The sequence below is a fragment of the Pungitius pungitius genome, chromosome 3, assembly GCF_949316345.1.
Source record: "Pungitius pungitius chromosome 3, fPunPun2.1, whole genome shotgun sequence".
Taxonomy (NCBI): Eukaryota; Metazoa; Chordata; class Actinopteri; order Perciformes; family Gasterosteidae; genus Pungitius; species Pungitius pungitius.
In genome coordinates this window covers 16,538,696-16,556,467 of record NC_084902.1, presented here as the reverse complement: position 1 = coordinate 16,556,467, position 17,772 = coordinate 16,538,696, and the positions used below count along the sequence as shown (strand labels likewise).

General features: G+C 44.4%; 1 protein-coding gene across 5 annotated transcripts in view; it reads right to left on the bottom strand.

Moving 5' to 3' along the window:
- Window positions 1-17,772, bottom strand: part of LOC119215146 (spectrin beta chain, non-erythrocytic 4-like) — a 67,536-nt gene that overhangs the window by 5,231 nt on the left and 44,533 nt on the right. For 4 of the 5 annotated variants that reach the window (XM_037467033.2, XM_037467043.2, XM_037467062.2 and 1 more), the window contains 15 exons: window positions 15,350-15,613; window positions 14,167-14,391; window positions 13,873-13,962; window positions 12,601-12,879; window positions 12,273-12,403; window positions 10,347-10,551; window positions 9,664-9,909; window positions 9,195-9,329; window positions 8,377-8,621; window positions 5,812-5,950; window positions 5,491-5,575; window positions 4,378-4,574; window positions 3,132-4,162; window positions 2,775-2,835; window positions 1,804-2,060 (listed from right to left, as the gene is read on the bottom strand). In XM_037467033.2, the coding sequence (XP_037322930.2) occupies window positions 1,804-2,060; window positions 2,775-2,835; window positions 3,132-4,162; window positions 4,378-4,574; window positions 5,491-5,575; window positions 5,812-5,950; window positions 8,377-8,621; window positions 9,195-9,329; window positions 9,664-9,909; window positions 10,347-10,551; window positions 12,273-12,403; window positions 12,601-12,879; window positions 13,873-13,962; window positions 14,167-14,391; window positions 15,350-15,613 (3,590 nt within the window). Of the gene's footprint in view, window positions 1-1,803; window positions 2,061-2,774; window positions 2,836-3,131; window positions 4,163-4,377; window positions 4,575-5,490; window positions 5,576-5,811; window positions 5,951-8,376; window positions 8,622-9,194; window positions 9,330-9,663; window positions 9,910-10,346; window positions 10,552-12,272; window positions 12,404-12,600; window positions 12,880-13,872; window positions 13,963-14,166; window positions 14,392-15,349; window positions 15,614-17,772 lie in introns of those variants that run through there. The other variant, XM_037467053.2, reaches the window with a different exon arrangement.

Here is a 17,772-nt window from a genome sequence, read left to right as displayed (position 1 = left end):
TCAGTGCCTCGTCACTGCTTAACAGAGACTGGTTGAAGCTCAATCCTTCCTCCCGGGCTAACTGCATCCTCTCTTTGTCTGATATTGATTGGAAGAAAATGGTCTGAGAACCCCCCAACCCTCCTCCCCGCCCACAGTCTCCTCCTCCAATCAAAGTTGAATGCAAAGCAAAAAGGGAGTATACAGTAAGCCCGAACGAGGAGCCGTTTGGAGATTCACACTTGTCCAAATTGAAGCCATCCAGGATTATGCTTTACCTTGCCATGTACATTACAGGGCATGTACATATACGAGGCATTCATCCACTGCCTTGAGTGGGCTCGTGAGTGGGACTCATCCACAGCTGGGAGGGGGATGAGCGTTTAGCTGTGCGTGGTCAGCCCAGCCACTAGAGGGCAGTGCAGGGACAGCCGTTGCCGATGGTGTCTCTCTGAGGGAAGCAGGGCGGTCTTCTAAGGAGGCCAGGTGGTGTGTGTGTGTGTGTGTGTGTGTGTGTGTGTGTGTGTGTGTGTGTGTGTGTGTGTGTGGAGGCCAAGCGACTGTGCACGTGGTAGTGTACGCCATCGCCGCTCCATCAACCTCCACTGCAGCCGGCGATCTCTGTTGCGATCTGTTCTGTGGGCTCGTGTTAGACTGTTAAGCATCATGCAAGATGTCTTCACATGCGCTGAGAACAGGTCGCCGTTTGAATTCACTAAACTGTTGTTTTCGCTTTTTGGTCCTTAAATATTCAGGATCTCCAGCAGAACGTGGATTTTGTGTAGCTTTTTTAAATTTAGGCTCCACTCTATATTAATACCTGCTGGCTGTAGTGTATTTATTTTAGTTAACTAATTAAATGAGATAATTTATTAATAACAAAAAAATACATTGTGAATATGCATCTGTATAAAGTTTTTGACCATATATTTAACGACTCTGAAGAAAACAGTAAAACAATAGTGAAAAATAGGAAATAATTGTATCAGTGGATTAAAATAGTTAAATATAAAAAAATTAAATTATTGATTATTAGGATTATTGTTATTGCCAATTATCAACTGACAGCCATTACTATATTTATACAGCTTTTATTAACGCCACTTTCTATTTTTACCTGATTAGAGATTGAAGACCAAACAAAGCTACTTCTTCCCTGCAAACCCATTCCATTGTATTACATGAGTTACAGTCGATGTGCCACAAATATGTCGATATAAGAAATCTTTGGACGCAGATAAAACTCTTACTTTCACTTTGCAAAATGAAGAATTAATTATTGTGTTATCCAATAAACCAAAAAGGTCAAACACGACTTGAATGTAAACACGAGTAAAACTTGTGTGCATGCTTCTAAAGACACCCAGTATCTCTGCTAAGCAACTCTTACTGAGCTTAGCTGAGTGCTCATATTGTGTTGTTACCAACCGATGAGGCCCCGTGGGTCATCGCCGTTTGTGGCAGTCATGCATCTTTTTAAAGTGTCAAACGCCAGCGGCGTAAGCCGAGTCGGTTAGCCCGTTAGCTTAGCATGCTTGAGTCATGCCCATGTGGTCATTGCTTCATCAATAAATGGAGGGGGCAGTGGTGTCATGAGAAACAGGCAGAGATACGCAAGTTTCAAATCATATTTGATAATCAACAACCATCGACTGTGGAATGTAAAAATGTCTAATTGAAAAATGTAAATCTAGTAAATTAAAGAATTGATCGGAAACCTTGAAGCCTGATAGTGATGACACCAGTGTCCGTCCTCCCGCTCCACTACTACTATCTTCTGCTAGACCAGATGTTAGGCCCATGTTCATGACCCTGAACACCCACCTGTTGGTGCTCTTCTTCAGACTCTCGATGTCCAGCTTGCGGAACAGGAAGCCCTCGTGGTGTGCGGTGTGTGCTGGCGGCTGGGGGACCGCCGGGCTGCTCTGTGCCGGAGCCGACCTGGACCGCCGCGTGGTCTCTCCCGCCTCTTTGGGCCGCGGTCGACGCCGCGGCTTGGGCCTGTCCCGGGCTCGGGGTCGGTCCAGACGGGCGGGCTTCTCCGGCACCCCGTTGGGGAGGCGGGGCACCTCGCCACGGGCCTGGACCGGGGGAGTGATGGGAGCCAGTCAGGATTGCTACGGTAAATTGGTTTTCATCTCCCAGTATCATCCTATTCACATGATACAGTTGGCTACTGTGAGAAAAACATCTGCCCTTGAAGTATTGTAATCTGAGTAGTCCAAAAAAAATACTTTGGGTGAATGGATGACCTGTCCGTTAATCAAAGTCCTGACGCAGCCATTTGGGAGAAAAGACAAAATCCTTTAGAGGCGTTCTTTGTTAATCTTTTAATGAAGAAATATATTATTTTAGCATCTGCGATAACCCTTTTTCAGACACTCCATTGTTTCTTCTAAATAATAGTCGCCCTCGCCGCGTCGTACCTCAAACATGCCTGTAGCTGCCAGCAGCTTCTAACAGGATGTTGATTGGCGCAGACAGTCTTGGGCAGGAGTACTTGGTTGGATTTCTTATTTGGTGATCTCTTCTACACCTGCTATGCTAAGGATGTTTGACGCTGCTAATTATTTTGATTTTAAAGTCACGGTCAAAGAGCATGTGAGAGGTCAGAATTCAAAAAATTCTATCTAGTGAAAAGATGAGACGACCTCACAACAAAGTGTAGAGAACAAAGAAAACTCAGTCCTGGAAAGAACTGTCATTTAGAGGTGATAAAAAAGCATCAAGACGAAAATAAAAATAAACACTGTGAGTTGCTGCACATATTGAATTTAGCACAGAAATCTCCAGACCTGTGCTGCTTCTCTTTCTTGCAGCTGCTCTACGATTTCTGCCATGGTGGATCTCTTCTCTCTGTAGAAAACAAAAAAGCAAATGACAGAATCCCATGAAGCAGATTAGATAAAAACATTAATAGTGTTTGTTTTGTATCACTTCCCGGAAAAACAATCCAGCTGTAATCTCACACATTTCGTTTTTTTTAAATATTTTCTTCAACTCCCAAAAATGATCCCTTTCAACTAAACATCCAATGATATTCTGCATAACTAGCTCCTGGTGTCCCCTGAGATTAAACAATGACTCTGTGTGCTGCATAACACGTTAAACTTATCGGCACCTAAGACACCTCAGTACACTCAAAGCCTCACCCTCCGCCTGAGCGTCTGTCTGAGTGCTCTTTCCCGGTGTCATGCTCACTGGATTCCTGTCTCTCCAGCCGGTGTCGGTCCCTCTCTCTCCGCCGGCCCTCGTGGCCCCCGTGGCCCTCGTGCTCACTGGATGTCTGCCTCTCCAGCCCCCGTTTCTCCCGCCTCTCGGCCTGTTCCCTCCACAGCTCTTGAGGCAGCTCGTCCCTGCGAGCCTGGATCAGCTGCTCACTGGACAGCTGCCGCTCTATCCTGTGGTCCCTGTGGGTCTGGACCTGGGGCTCGGCCTGGCCCAGCGGGTCGGTCCTGGACCTCCGCGGCCCTCTGGTGGGCTCGCTGTGCAGGCGCTCCCTGCACGGCTCCTGGAGCACCACCTCGGCCATCACGGCCACCTCCGCCTTCTCTGTCCCTATCTCCCCCATTATGATGTCCCTCTCTCTCGCCCTCTCCTTCTCCCTCGCCTTCTCCAGTCGGCTGGCCACGATCAGCGGCGTCACTGCATCGTCCAAGTGTTTGATTTTGGCTTGCCGCAGATACGGGGACGATTTTGCCTCCAGCGTCCTCGCCGCATGTGCTGGGTGGAGGTAAGTCATCGCCTTGGTCACTTGGTCCCTCGCCGCGCCGTCGTGCTCTCGCGCCTGGTTGGCCGAAACCAGCATGGCCGCCGTGGCGACCGAGGCGATCGAGGAGGGTGCGGGCTGGCCCAGCCCCGCAGCCACGCCCACAACGCTGCCGTGCCGCGCCTCCAGCGCGTGGCGGTAGCTCGAGGCGTTCATCACGGGGGTGTAGTTGGCGACCGTCGACCCAAGGCGACGGGCCACGGACGAGGGAGAGGGTGTGGGCGTGGCAGGCGAAGGCGAGCGAGGAGAATTGGCTTCATTCTGCTCATAAATAGTCTGTCTCATGACAGGGGAAAGGGGGAGGCGGGGGAGGGTGGACACACCGGGTGAGGCATCTTGAGGGTCCAGAAAGACTTTGCGACCCAGCAGCGGGGTCGGCGGTAGTTTGCTTTGCTCGGCTTTCAGCTTTTCTACCTGTGGAAAGAAAACAGGACATTTAAAAATGTTTTACCAACTTGACAACTGACTAATTATTATATATATTATAGAAACATCTCTCCCATATTGGAAATCCTAAGCGTGGAACCAACATTTATAGTTCTTAAGCTTAAACTAATTCTGTCTAGACTGCTAATGTATTTAAAGAATGAGAATGATGATGATGACAATGATGATGATGGTTACATTACCGTGGTGAGTCGCCGCAGTGAGCTGAACCGCTCCTCCCAGGTGGCGGCGGCTTTGCGGAAGGCTTCGTGTCGACGAATCAGCTGCTCCACCTCGTCTACACTGGCGCCCAGCTCGTTGCTGCTGATGAGCGGCTCCTGAGCCGTCAGCCACGCCTCCGCCACCACCGCCTCCTGGGCAAACTGGTGGACCTCCAACACTGAGGGGAGGAGAGGAGAGACAGAAAATGATACTCACAAGCATCTGAAGACACATTATGTGTGTGTATTTTTACTTTAAATGTGTTTAATGGTGTGCAGTGTGTGTGTGTGTGTGTAACGTGCGCAGGGCTGTGAAACAGACATGTCCTGTGTTGGATTCATCATGGTTTCCAGTGAGGCTATTAAGAACTGGCCAAATTGTCCCTGGCTGGTGATTTGAGATCAGATGGACAGATCTTCAACATGAAGATCAGCGGTTGGATCCATGAGCCGAGCAGGACACTTAACCCACGAAATGGCTCCCGTAGCTGTGTCTACTGTGCGTGAATGCTACAAGAGTCCCGGTGGGAAGGAGGCGCCATGTACAGTGTCTTCTTCATCAGTGTATCAATACATGTGAAGACTAGAAGCAAAGTCCCTTCCTTATGCACTGAACAGGTGCAACGCAGCTAAAATCCTCCCCAAAAAACAGGTGCAGGTGTGAGAAATGAAAAGAAGGGAGATGGCGACTCAGCGCTGATAAAGACATTTCATACACCAGACGCGGACCCAACCGTATGATTCATGGTTTGTCACATTTAGTTACTGTGAAACCTGAGCATTGGACGATTACATTGGGCTTCATGATAAAGTTTTTGTATCACATTTAACCTTCTGTCAGCAGTCCGCGGTCGTTTTTAATCGTGGTTGATTTCATGATCTTCATACGATAATTGCTATGTTAACAATGGAAAGACACTTAAGACAACTTGATTTGCTCTGGACCCGGCCTAGGTTCCGGGTTTTGATTCAGTCTCATTTGGACTTGATCCTGGAATTGAGTTGGACTCAATTAAGTTTGCTTTCACTACAGTACTGTGTGTGTGTGTGTGTGTGTGTGTGTGTGTGTGTGTGTGTGTGTGTGCGTGTGCTCACATTGCTGTAGAACGTCCCAGTGTTTGTCCCACTTCTCAGACAGCTCATATTGCTTAGCAACTACCTTGTCCAGCTTCTCCTTGATCTAAAGATCAAAATCAGCACCATCAGAATCAAAACATCACAGGAGTACTAATTAGCGCTTGAAGTATAGGTCCAGTTATTATTTACAGTTTACTGGTATATTTTTTTCATCCATGACTTGGCTTTGTGATGCGTTTTATCTTATAATGGAAATATATAATATAGGTAAAACATCTAAATTATACATATAATTACAACACATATCCCTCGCAGATCATTAACCAAAGTTCTTCTCACCTCTTCGGCTGCTGGGTTTCGAGCAGCCAGCAGAGTTTTGCCCATCTCGATACACTCCAGGGTGCTGCGGCTGCGAGCCTCCACCTCGCTCTGCAAACTCTGGTGGTAATTCATCAGCACCTCCACCGAGGACACGTCCCTGCAGGACCCGCAGAGAGCAGAGACTCAGCTCATTGCTACAACAAAACACCTTTAACAAACGCGTGGCTCAGAGAAACCTGAAAACAAATCCTTAATCTTCAGTGTGCGGCAGTTAGCTGAACTATGTCTTCGTTAATTTATAAACACCTGAAATAGACAATCTCTGTTTTTGTGAGTGCAGAATCAGCTCTTCAGAGTTGATTGAAAGCGCAATAACGTGGGCTGCAGGTCTCAAAACTGTGCGAGGCCAAAGGCATTAAGAGGATTGTTACTGAAGAGTGTGTTAATTAGGGTCCTCGCTACGACTAGTCGTAGAGGAACCTATTGTATTTCAAGGGATTATTATTATTATTATTATTATTCTCACAAACCGCGGGCCTTTTTGGGGCCTTTATCATATTCAAAAAGTTGTTAAATTTGGCATGGATATCTGGACTGTTAAAAAATATGATAATTTTTGGGTCTCACGTTTGGGTATAAAGAAATGTCTCTATAGCGCCGTCTAGAAATTTAAAAAAGACCACACTAGGCCAGTTTCCGCCCCCGATGTCCGATCAACTTGAAAGTTGGCACACAGGTGCTCGTCGACACGCTCTACAAAAAAGTCAATCATGGTATGCAAATGCACCTAACTAGATTTTCCGCCATAGTGAAAAACACATTTTTGGGCAATTTCTCCTAAACGCTGAGTTTGATTGTCACGAAACCGTCGGTGGATCATTATTGGATCTGCCCTTGATGTATCAGAATGGTGCTGATAACCCATTGTTTTGATGAGATATGGGCTAATTAACTTCGCAAGTGGTGTGGCTTAATCTGGCAGATTTTTAAACGGCTTGGCCTGCCCTCACCAAAATTGCAGGATGTGTATACATTGAACCCCTGAACACACACAATTTTTTCATAATTTTTGAAGATTATGGGGCGCTGCATTTAATCATTAAAGATGTGCCTTTTTGGCATATTTTCATAATTTCTTAGAGTTGTAAAAGACCGAACTCCTCCCAGGGATTAAACCTGATTCTTTTCAAATCTGCGCAATGTGCTCTTGAGACCGTAGGCTCTAAAAGCTGCATTTTGCCGGAAGAAATATTAAACTATGTGCGTAGGGCGCAATTTAAAAAAAACACTTTTTAAAAGATTTCGAAGGAAGTTGGCTCATATATGGTATTTTGAGAGGCTTTTATTTTGGGATGGAAGATCAGAATGTCCTGGTTATCCATAAGTATCACCTTGGGGATATGTACTATCAACCTGAAGTGGAATGGACATGAAAGTATTGATTGTTTCCTTTTAAATCTAATCTGAAAATGTAGTCTGGTGATTGAGATATTGAAGGAAATTGGCTCCTGTATGGTATTTTGAGAGGCTTTAATTTTTAATGGTACATCAGAAGCTCGTGGTTATATGTTGAAATAAAAGGCCTAAGACCATGATAGTCAAAGATAAAGTTAGCAAAGCGTCATTCCTGGCGTTGCTCCACGCGGTTATCGACCACTGACTTGCGAACGCTTCGTCTGACGGCCGCAGGGTTCCTCGGACGCATTTCTAACCGTCCGGCCAGTGCCCCGTCGTGCAAGGAGTAGCGAGGACCCGTCCAATCTTAATTTTAAGATTCTAGTTATCTTTTGATTTAGTGTGCCCATTAAAGCATTCTAGTTTTCTAAATGACTATACTACAAATGACATTCTGCATCAGTAACATATAAGTAAACCCACAAAGTTTAGAAGTGGTGTACGCTTACGTGGAATGTAAATCATCCCCAGTAAATCACAAATGGAATTGTATGATTTTGTGTATCTTGAAACTTCAGTGAATGTTAAAAGAAGAGGACAGAGCGAAGACGTCAAGTGCCGTGGTGTGGAATACGCACCATGTTTTAATAAACCCCTGTTTAATAAACATATAATTAATCAAGAGACCAGCATGTTTTGACCAAAAAGAATCAACAACGCCCAAAATGTTGTAATATATATATATATAACCCAATGTTGTTCTTTCTCGTAGGTTCTTGAACAGATGCATTTTAGTGAGTAGACAGTAGTGGCCTGTGCACTGTGAAAGCTCAGGAAACCTCTGTATCACAACTTATTATATTTTATTTATTAAAACTACTTCATTAGAACTCAATATCTGGAGTCCTTGGTCCCAGCCTAAAGGTGTTTTGCACATATCATTAGCAAAGTCGAGGGAGGAGTATTTTAAGTGTCTCCGCCCGCTCACACCACAAATTAGACTAAAATATAGAGAATATTTAGGGTTTTCTTTCAGTCGCAAATGTTCTTCTTTAACTTTAACTGTCTTGGATTGATCTGGCTTCTTACCCGTGACCTGGTAGTAACAACACATCCGAAGGTCTCAAAGGGCAAATCCTTAATGGTAGAAACCGCACTGTGTGTTATTACCTGATTTAGTGCAGTTACCTGGGCTTCTCTCCTGTCCCAATCTGACAGATGATCGATTCCATCCACATCATCTGATCTCGGACCATGCCGAAGAACCTTAGCTTGTCCGTCTCGGTGGTGATCTGCACCCGGCACTCCTCGCAGGACGTCAGCAGCTCTTTCCACAGCTGCATCACTTCATGCTCGCGGCACGCGATGGCCTCGGCCTTCTCGCCGGCGTACACCGTCCTCAGCTGGGCTGCGCTCTCCTGCAGCTGACGCACCTGGAAGAGTGAGTGGATTTTGAGAATAGGCCAAGCCCGAACAAGGATGAAACAGGCATTTATAAAGAAAATAGAGAGAGTGTGTTTTCAAAATGGCGCAGTGGACACAGCTGCTCTGACAGCTGTGTTTGGTTTGGGCGGAACGGTACAGGCTCTGTCACTGGCGTTGACGCGGAGCAGCTGGGATTTCATTTCCTTCTGCAGTAAAATGTACAACGCCTTCTGTTCTCATTAAGCTAAATTAAATGCAAAGTAAGAGAGTTGTATCGTCATGAAGATTCAAACTCGGACACAAAATATGTTTTTTCTCTCTATATTTACTTAGCCATTTTGGCTTTAAAAACTCATGGCATTTACGGTTTGGAATAAAAATAAATTAATCACATTAAAAGAACCTGTAATACCTGTAACAACGAAATGCCTGTAGAATGAGACTGGCTGTTCAGTCCATGTATCAGGTAGTTCGGAGTGTAATAACAGTAGTTTAAGTGATTGTGCTGATTGCCCTCTGTGAGACATGAGGTAGCTGAACATTGATGCTGTCACATGCTGTCGGTGCTTGTGCTGCTGTACCTGCGTGACCAGCAGCTGAATGTCCTGCTCGAAGCTGTGCAGGAGTCTCTGTAGGGTGCTGGTGTTGGCGGTGCTGCCCTGCCGAGCCCGCACTTCAGGCAGCCGGCGGTGCTTGTCCTCAATCTGGGCCAGCACCTGAAGGAGAAGTACAGGCTGTGCTTTACATAATGGAACGGGAGATTCAGGGAAAACAGATGAAAGTTTAACCGCCGTTGAACATTCTACTCTCCTCCTTCAAAGATATTATCAAAATGGCAAAACATGAACTCCTGGTTACATGTCTCCTGGCATTTTGTAGCTAGAGTATTTGTCCTATACAACAAGTTGTTCTCAAAATATTGAATTTATTATTGTTTATTATTGTGATTACAAAGAGACAAAAATAATAAGAAATCAATGAGGTGGAATATTTGCACCGTCTTATAATCAACCTGTGTGGTAAAACCACCAGGACATATTGGTGCTTTACCTCTCTGCAGTTGGAGAAGAACTTGTGCAGCTGGTGTGAGGCGGCGAGCATCTGCGCCCGCGTCTCCATGAGCTCCAGCAGGTCGGCCCAGGCCTCGTTCACCCCGTCCTTCCACTCGGCTATGGTGGCGGCGTCTGAGTGGCCGTAGTCAATGAGCTCGTCCACCATCTGGTTGACGGCCGTCACTCGCTCCTGCCCCACGCTGCCTGTCTCTGATGCAAACTCTGTGAACTTCTCCTGGAGGACCTGGAGGAGAGTCGGGGGGGAGGAAGTGAGAAGGGACCCGATTCAAACACCAGAAAGAGCCAGCGTGCAGCCAGCATGCAAGTGTTTTATTTTTTGGGGCAGTAGCACAGTTGGTTCGGCAGACAGGAGGAATTCACATCTCCTGGGCCGTGATGGGCAACACACACACTTAAACAAAAATAACAAATAAACAAGCCGGCAGTCCAGCAAGCCAGCCACCACACAATTGGACATATGACTTCTTTGCTTGAGTTACTAACCGACTGAGATGGTGTATCAGTGGCCCTAAAATGCAACATTTTATTAGTTTGTTTGACAAATAGCCACAACATTAATTGTTTTGTTGATGTAAACAATCACTGTAACGTGCTGATTTTTGTATCTCAGCCTTATTAAAAAGTGTTTCTTCAATCTCTTATTCCTGTTGACACACTTACGGTGACATGCTCGTAGTCCTGGCCCAGTTCCGGCGAGCTGGCGACCACCTCCCTCTGAGCGATCCACTGCTCCAGCTCGTCCACCTCCCTGTTGAGCTGGTAGAGCCAGTACTGCTGCTCCAGGCGACTCTTCCTCTCCTCCACCAGGTCCTTCAGAGACACGTACAGACGGTCGATCTGACACTGACGCTTGCTGATCTGCTCGCTGTGGAAAAGGAGAGGTGATTGTGTACCAGGTCAGTGAAAAAATAACCCCCAGAAAATGGAATATTTGAGATCATGACATGACACAATCTAATGGAAAGTGGCTACTTTATAAGCTTCACAACTATCTAAAACTGACTGCACTGCAGAAATCCATATTGATCAAACCAGACAATGTGTGTTCCTTCTACTGCTGAGTCTTTTTTGATGCACTGTGTTATAACTAGGGTTGGGTATCGAGAATCGAGAATCGATTGGAATCGGAACTAGCTTTGCGATTTACCCGGTATCGTTCAAAAGTTTAAAATTCAATTCCTAGTTTCGATTCTCAGTCCGCCGGCGCCGACCGGAAATAGAAACCGTTGAACACCAACGAAGAAGCGTCCACCGAAAGTGTTGGCGTAACATCGCGATTGAACATGGATAGCGTGCGTTGGCGTTCCAAAGTGTGGTTACACTTCTCGAAACAAACCGAAAACTCGGCAAAAAACTCCCGGTTGTTGTGAAGTTGTGACGCATCAGACCAGTGCGCGCGCGGGTGCCGGGTGGCCAGAGCGGAGCGGTCCTATCTGTTAAAATGAGCAGTGAGGCTGGCGCTGCAAAGAAAAAAAAAAGATTGTGCTAGCACTCCCCGCGTCGACCGTCAGCAGCCCCCCGTCAGCGAAAGTGTCCCTGATTTGAGGTTGGGAGAGTTGCGCGCCCCCCCCCCTCCTACGTGTGCCCCGTGTTTGACGCGCTGCCTCTTCCTCTGATTCCAAGGGTTCGTCCTTGGGAGCAAGGTAACGTTTAAGTACCTGCAGTATCATACACTCACATGTAAATGTGTTTTTGTGAGGTTTCAAAAATAAAGCTCTCTGGTGGAAAGTGTACCACTGTTAAAATATATTCATAATTAATAATGTTTATACAATATTCAAGTTCATAGCTTGATATTTATATTGTAGTTGAAAACAACCCTGTTAGAAATTCATAGTAAAGTTAATAAAGAGTTCATAGAATTAACATTGATGGAGAAGGTCAGACTATTTCCTTCAGAAAGACCCTTGGTTAGCTAGCTCATTTAAAATATCTTAAACTTAAACTTTTTTGACCCTGCCTCTTAAAAGAATCGGAATCGAGAATCGCTGGGAACCGGAATCGAAACCAGGAATCGGAATCGGAATCGCTTAAATTCAAACGCTACCCAACCCTAGTTATAACTTTTTACCTTGGACATAGTACACTAGTGGCTATGGCTTTTCTACGACTTTCTCCAACATGCTATACTTGGATGTTCTTTTTGACATATTACAATATGAATAGTGCAGTACTACACTACCGTGACTTATTTCTGTAGTATGACTTTTATTTATTTATTATTAAATAATAATAATTAATAAAATATTTTTATATATATTTTGAGAAATATTTCGAAATTCTGATAAAATATTTGGAAATTTTGATAAAATATTTGGAAATTTTGATAAAATATTTCGATTTTTTTAAATACTCAAAGTCTGCATGCTTTCAGATCTATTCATTCAAGAAACGTCACTGGGTCTTCTGTGGCTGGACTACAGGATGAGCAAACTTTGAATTAGGATTTGCATTTAAACTATTTTTTTTCGGTTGGATTCGGCAACCATCGACTGAAATCCAACACTTTGGAAATAAAGAGCATTCCTATCATGTGTTGCGTGGAGACTTCCGTTATATTGTTCCGGTAGGTGTTTACACCCTCACCAGTCTGGATGGCCCATCTCCAGCAGCTGTCGACATTGCTGTGAGAGCAGGCCGACGGTCTCGGCGTAGTCCTCGATGGTCTGTTCCAGAACCAAGTGTTTCTTCAGCAGCTGCAGTGTGCTCGGTTCGTCCTATGAGGACCAAGGCAAGGAAGAGTTTCACTTGAAAGAAATGACATACACTGCACAAATGCTCAATGCATAAGTCCACTGCGTAAAGAAGAGGGAGGTTCGGGTCCCACTAAACAACATCATAAAACATGGCAATGTTTGCTTTTGCTTTTGAATGTGCTTCAGGATAGTCATTACAGCATTTAACGTGCGCCCACCTTCCCCTTCTCCTCGTTCATCATGTGCAGCTCCTGCTCACTCAGCCAGGCCTCCACCTCGGCCGTGTCAAAGTAGTATTGCTGGGCCTGGTACATGGCGTCTAGGATCAGCTGCCTCCTCTCGGTCTCGGCCCAGAGCAGAGCCCACAGCTGGGCGAGCTGGTCGTGGCCCGCCCGGACGCAGTCAGCCTCCGGGCTGCGTATGGAGGCGATGATCCCTGCCCTCTCCAGGACGTCATCCATCCTGCTCCTGTGGCCCTGCAGCTCCCTCTGAAGGGTCTGCAGGAGAGATGCGGGGTAATGATCTATTTCACTTCTGCCTCTCAGGAAAAAAGGGATATCTACTCTGTTGCTATACCGGAGGTTCTTCCTTTTTTCCCTTTTGCAGGGACAAAGGGGGACATATGCTGTACATATTGTAAAGCCCTATGAGTGATGAATTTGTGATTTTGAACTATTAAAATAAATTGAACTGACAGGCTGATAATAAATAAATTATAAATGTTGGACAAGAGATAGGTCCAGAATATAAGAAGGTGAGTGAGCAGGTGTGGAGGGCTATTTGTCTTTTTTTTAGGGCCGGGAAAAATATTAATCTAATTAATTAGAGGCTTTGTAATTAATTAATCAAAATTAATCGCATTTTAATTGCATAAATATGAACAGTGAAGTAATTTTTTTCACATGGATTTTTATTTTTGTTCAACCAATTCCAGCAGACAAGTGTAGCAATAGCATATTTTGAAATATAGTACTTTCAGAAATTCAGGTAGCCTATAGGTAAGTAGACCTTCTGTAAACTAGGTTTTTTTAAGTAGACCAATACTTTCAAGGACATTCAGAACATTGTACTTGTACTCTGGCCGGGCTAACGTCCACGCTAGCTGCTAATTGTTTTGCGTTGAGGTGATACTTGAGGCTTGATGTGAATTCCTTGTTACACAGCTTGCACACAACCATGCTCTTATCGACGCTTCCATCCGTGTGTTTATTATTATAAGATTTCCCATTCACGGGGCCACCCGACACGGTCTCGTCAGCTTCTTCGTTCACTGTGGTTTGTTGTTGTCTGAAGTCATGAACGCTAGTTGGTGCTCCAGTGTAATCGGTCCTCCGAAACTCACCCAGTGAGAAACGTTCCGCGGTGCAAAAAATAAGTGTAAAAATGCGTAAAAAATGTTTAATGTGTTATTTTTTGTGTAATTAATTAATCTTAATTCACATTGTAATTAATTAATCGTAATTAACGCGCTAAAGTCCCGGCCCTTTTACCTGGTTTTTCTTCATGAGCTGCTGTACTGCCTGCAGAGAGGAGCCATGCTCATGAGACATGGCCATTGGGAGGCGCTCCTGGATCCACAACTACAACCAAGACAACATGACACACAGCAGTCAACACATCACCATTAACCACGGGTGAATCTGCATCTTTAATCAAAACGTAGAGATATCTACCCCAATAATTTGTAATACAGAAGGGTTAAACATTAACATCCCATTACCACAATGTAAATCCTAATATTTTATAAGGTGTTGATGGTATGCATGTTAGGGGGTGAAACTCACAATCTCATCCTCCAGGTCTCGCCCAACTTGGTGAACTTCCTTTGACGCCAGCAGGATGCGCCGCCTCTCCTTCAGCGGCTCGATCAGACGAACCATCCTGGCCTCCACAACGGCTTGGCGGCCTGCAACAGTCTCCTTGATCTGAGTCTGCTGCGGGATGGAGGCCACCTGCATCTGGAGCTGCCCCACCTCCTTATACCACGTCTCCATCTGGCTCTCCATGGTCTGAAGAGGAGGGTTGGGTAAAGAGGAGAGTGAGAGGACATGTTGTGGGACCAGAATAAAGATGGGGTAAGTGGGATGAGAGGAATGTGACGGAACTGTAAACATGAGAAGTTTGGTGTTGTTTTGACTCTCGGGTGACAGTGAATTGAATAGAATTACTTGTGCTAAGCACTTTCATTCCTGACAGAGTTGAAGATAGCATGTCTTCCCGAGAAGCCAAAGACAGCTGGAAAAGATGGATATTTTTCCGATTTTTAACTCACCATCACAATATCTTTACTTAATATATATTTTTTTATATTGAGCAAATAAGTGAAATGAGTAGTGTGCAGGATTTTGTGGTAACTGGTTTGAGGTTGCAGATCACATGCAGCTAAATACTCCTTTCACTCCTTCCAAGTTTTAATTGTTTTTTTAAAATAATACTTCAGGCTCTAGGGGAGAAAGTGAGAAAACAACTTAAGAGGTGAAGTGATTATTTCACCGAAGCGATCAACATTCTACTTATACAGTCTTTGAATATGGTAAATGGACTTGTACTTGTACTGCACTTTTCTAGTCTTCCGACCACACAAAGCGCTTTAACACTACATGACGTCATTCACACACCGATGACAGGACCTACCATACACAGTGGCCACACCGGCCATTTGGTAGATCACCAACTCACACAGAGACAATGCAATATAAAATAAAATAACATAACATAACATAACATAACAATAAAATGTGTAAAGATAGGGCACTATGTCAAATGAGTGCAATTTGGGTTAAAAAAAAGAAAATAATAAACTGTGGAAAGTGGAAAAGTGAGGTAATATGTACTTATTTTAGGAAGAAATTAATGCAATTTATTCAAAATAAAGAAGGTACGACCCATTCCTATATCCTCAAAAGATGGTTTCGACAGAAATAGTTTGGGTTTCTGTTTATTTGTGTGTTTTTTAATCCTACGTACATGTAGTTTTTTCAGCTGCTTGTTGACAGTGGTGAGGTCCTGTCCCTGGTCCACATAGGCCAGCTGACCCTCCAATTGGCCCAGTCTCTGGTCCAGGCTTTCGTAGCTCTGCACCAGCAGGTCGGCCTTGTTGGCCTCAAAGAGCTGGCGTGCTTTAGCCTGGGTGGTGCTCTCCAGGTCAAGCCAGCACTCCCTGATCTCCTCCAGCTTCCTTCGGACCCCCGCGCTGAGCTCCGGCTTCTCCTGGATCAGCTGCTGGCCCTCCTGCACGAACGGGATAAGAGAGAGAAAGTGACAGAGGTCAGTTCTAGTTCAACAGGGGACCATTGAAAACGATAAAGACACAGAGATTAGGGTTTACAGGGATAGTAATGTTCCAGGTGTAAACCAAATAGTTTAAAGCCTAAATGGTAAAAAGCCTGTACTTGGATTGCTCACAATATTTGACAAGTGAAAATACAGAAATGTTTTAACCTGACCAGTTATGATAATGAGGTCACTACCACCAACCTCAATCAGTTAATCCGTGTCTCTAAAGAGGCCCTCTGGAGTTTTAACATAAACTCACAATCTGCTCTGAACCGCATGAGAATAAAGTTTCTATCAGGTGTGAAGTCTGATAAGCAGCGACACTGCTCAGTGTGTACAATCAAAGAACAAAATAATACAATTTATAAAAAGTGTTCCTTTTCCTTAAGAGTCCTGCTATTTGAGAATATTAAAATAGCGGAAAAATGATTAGCAAATGAACCGCTAATCAGTTGACCCTATGACACAGGAAATAAGGCACTGAAATTAAAGCTACAATAGTATTTGCTTGATACATAAAAAAATTATTTGGTGACAATTTGAAGAACATTATTTCTAAGTCATTTCGATGTTGTGTTCAGCTTCTCAAATGGCAACATTTTATAATTCTTCATCAGGAGGCCTAAATCCAGAATGAAACGCTCTCTTCTCTTTCAGGAACTGGGATGGGACGTGTGTGTGTGTGTGTGTGTGTGTGTGTGTGAAGAGATTGTCGCATTTAAATGGCTCATAAATAACCACACACACCAACCCCCTTCTCTCTCTCTGTCCTCTTTTTCATATTTATGCCCCCTTTTGTGCCTCAACTTGTTCTGAACCCCCTTTATATACTCCTCCTCCTTCCCCCCCTCCCCACACACACACACTCACACCTACCCCCACACTCCTTATGTAAACCTGGTTCGCCTCCCCCACACTGAATCAGCCATTCAATTGTTATTCCTATTTGGCTGCTTATGTGTGTGTGTAGGTGTGTGTGTGTGTGTGTGTGTGTGTGTGTGTGTGTGTGTGTGTGTGTGTGTGTGTGTGAAAAAAGAGGAGTCACAGAAAACAAGAAGGACACTAACAAATAATAAATCAATGAATGAATAAATATACAGTTGCAATCAAAACTAATTGAACCCTCGTTGCACATTAGGTTCATTGAAAAAAAAAAGTGATTTCTCTTCGGTTTGCAATAAACAATTTACGCAAGAACACAAGTCAGAGCTGTTCCCATATTTTTTCAAAGAGGGCCAGATTTGATAATGTGAAGATGCCCAGGGGCCAATAGTCCCTTCTGACATTTTTCACCATAACAATTACATCCAAATACTTTTTGTTGTCAAAATGATCCAAATATAAGCAACTCAGGCAGGCGTGAACGACTCTAAAAGCACAATGCTGCCTTTCGTTCATATCTGGAGAGTCAGATAACGTTGAACCAGCTATATGGAATACCTTACTCTTCCATGAAGTTTTAAAAATATCATTACCCCATGATCCGTTTAAACAGGAGTCATAAGTAATGCTGTCTGTCAAAGGAGGAATTGCATTTGAAAGTTTAATGATTTATTTAACAGTGCTATTGGGCCATAAATATTACATTATAAGACCAAAGCTGCGGGCCATATGAAGTCTGACCGGTAAGTAATTCAATGAAACTAAAATTACAAGGGGTTTTATCCAAACTCAACACAAAATAATACTTTGAATGACCACTACAGTCTCAAAATGATTCAACCCCCCATGACAAGTATTGTCAGTACTCAGTAGAGCACCCCTTTGCTCTTAGTACCTGATGCAAACGTAATGCACAGCCAGACCGCAGCTTCTGACAGCGTTCCTGCAAGGAATCCTTGCCCATTCCTCATGACCAATGCCCCCTAGTTCAAGCTTCATCAGAAGCTAGGGCTGGGCAGTATGGCCAAAAATTGATATCACAGAATTTTGTAAGATTCTGGCGGTTTCACGTTATATCACGTTATAAACCTGCTGCTTGATTCACTCAGGTTACGATTAAATCCACTGACACACGGAGCGGCACTGAGTTGAGTGAAAAGCCCCTTTCACAGATATGTAACTGCACCAGGTGGGTGTTTTTTTATTGTGGTAAGTGACTTTATTATCAAATA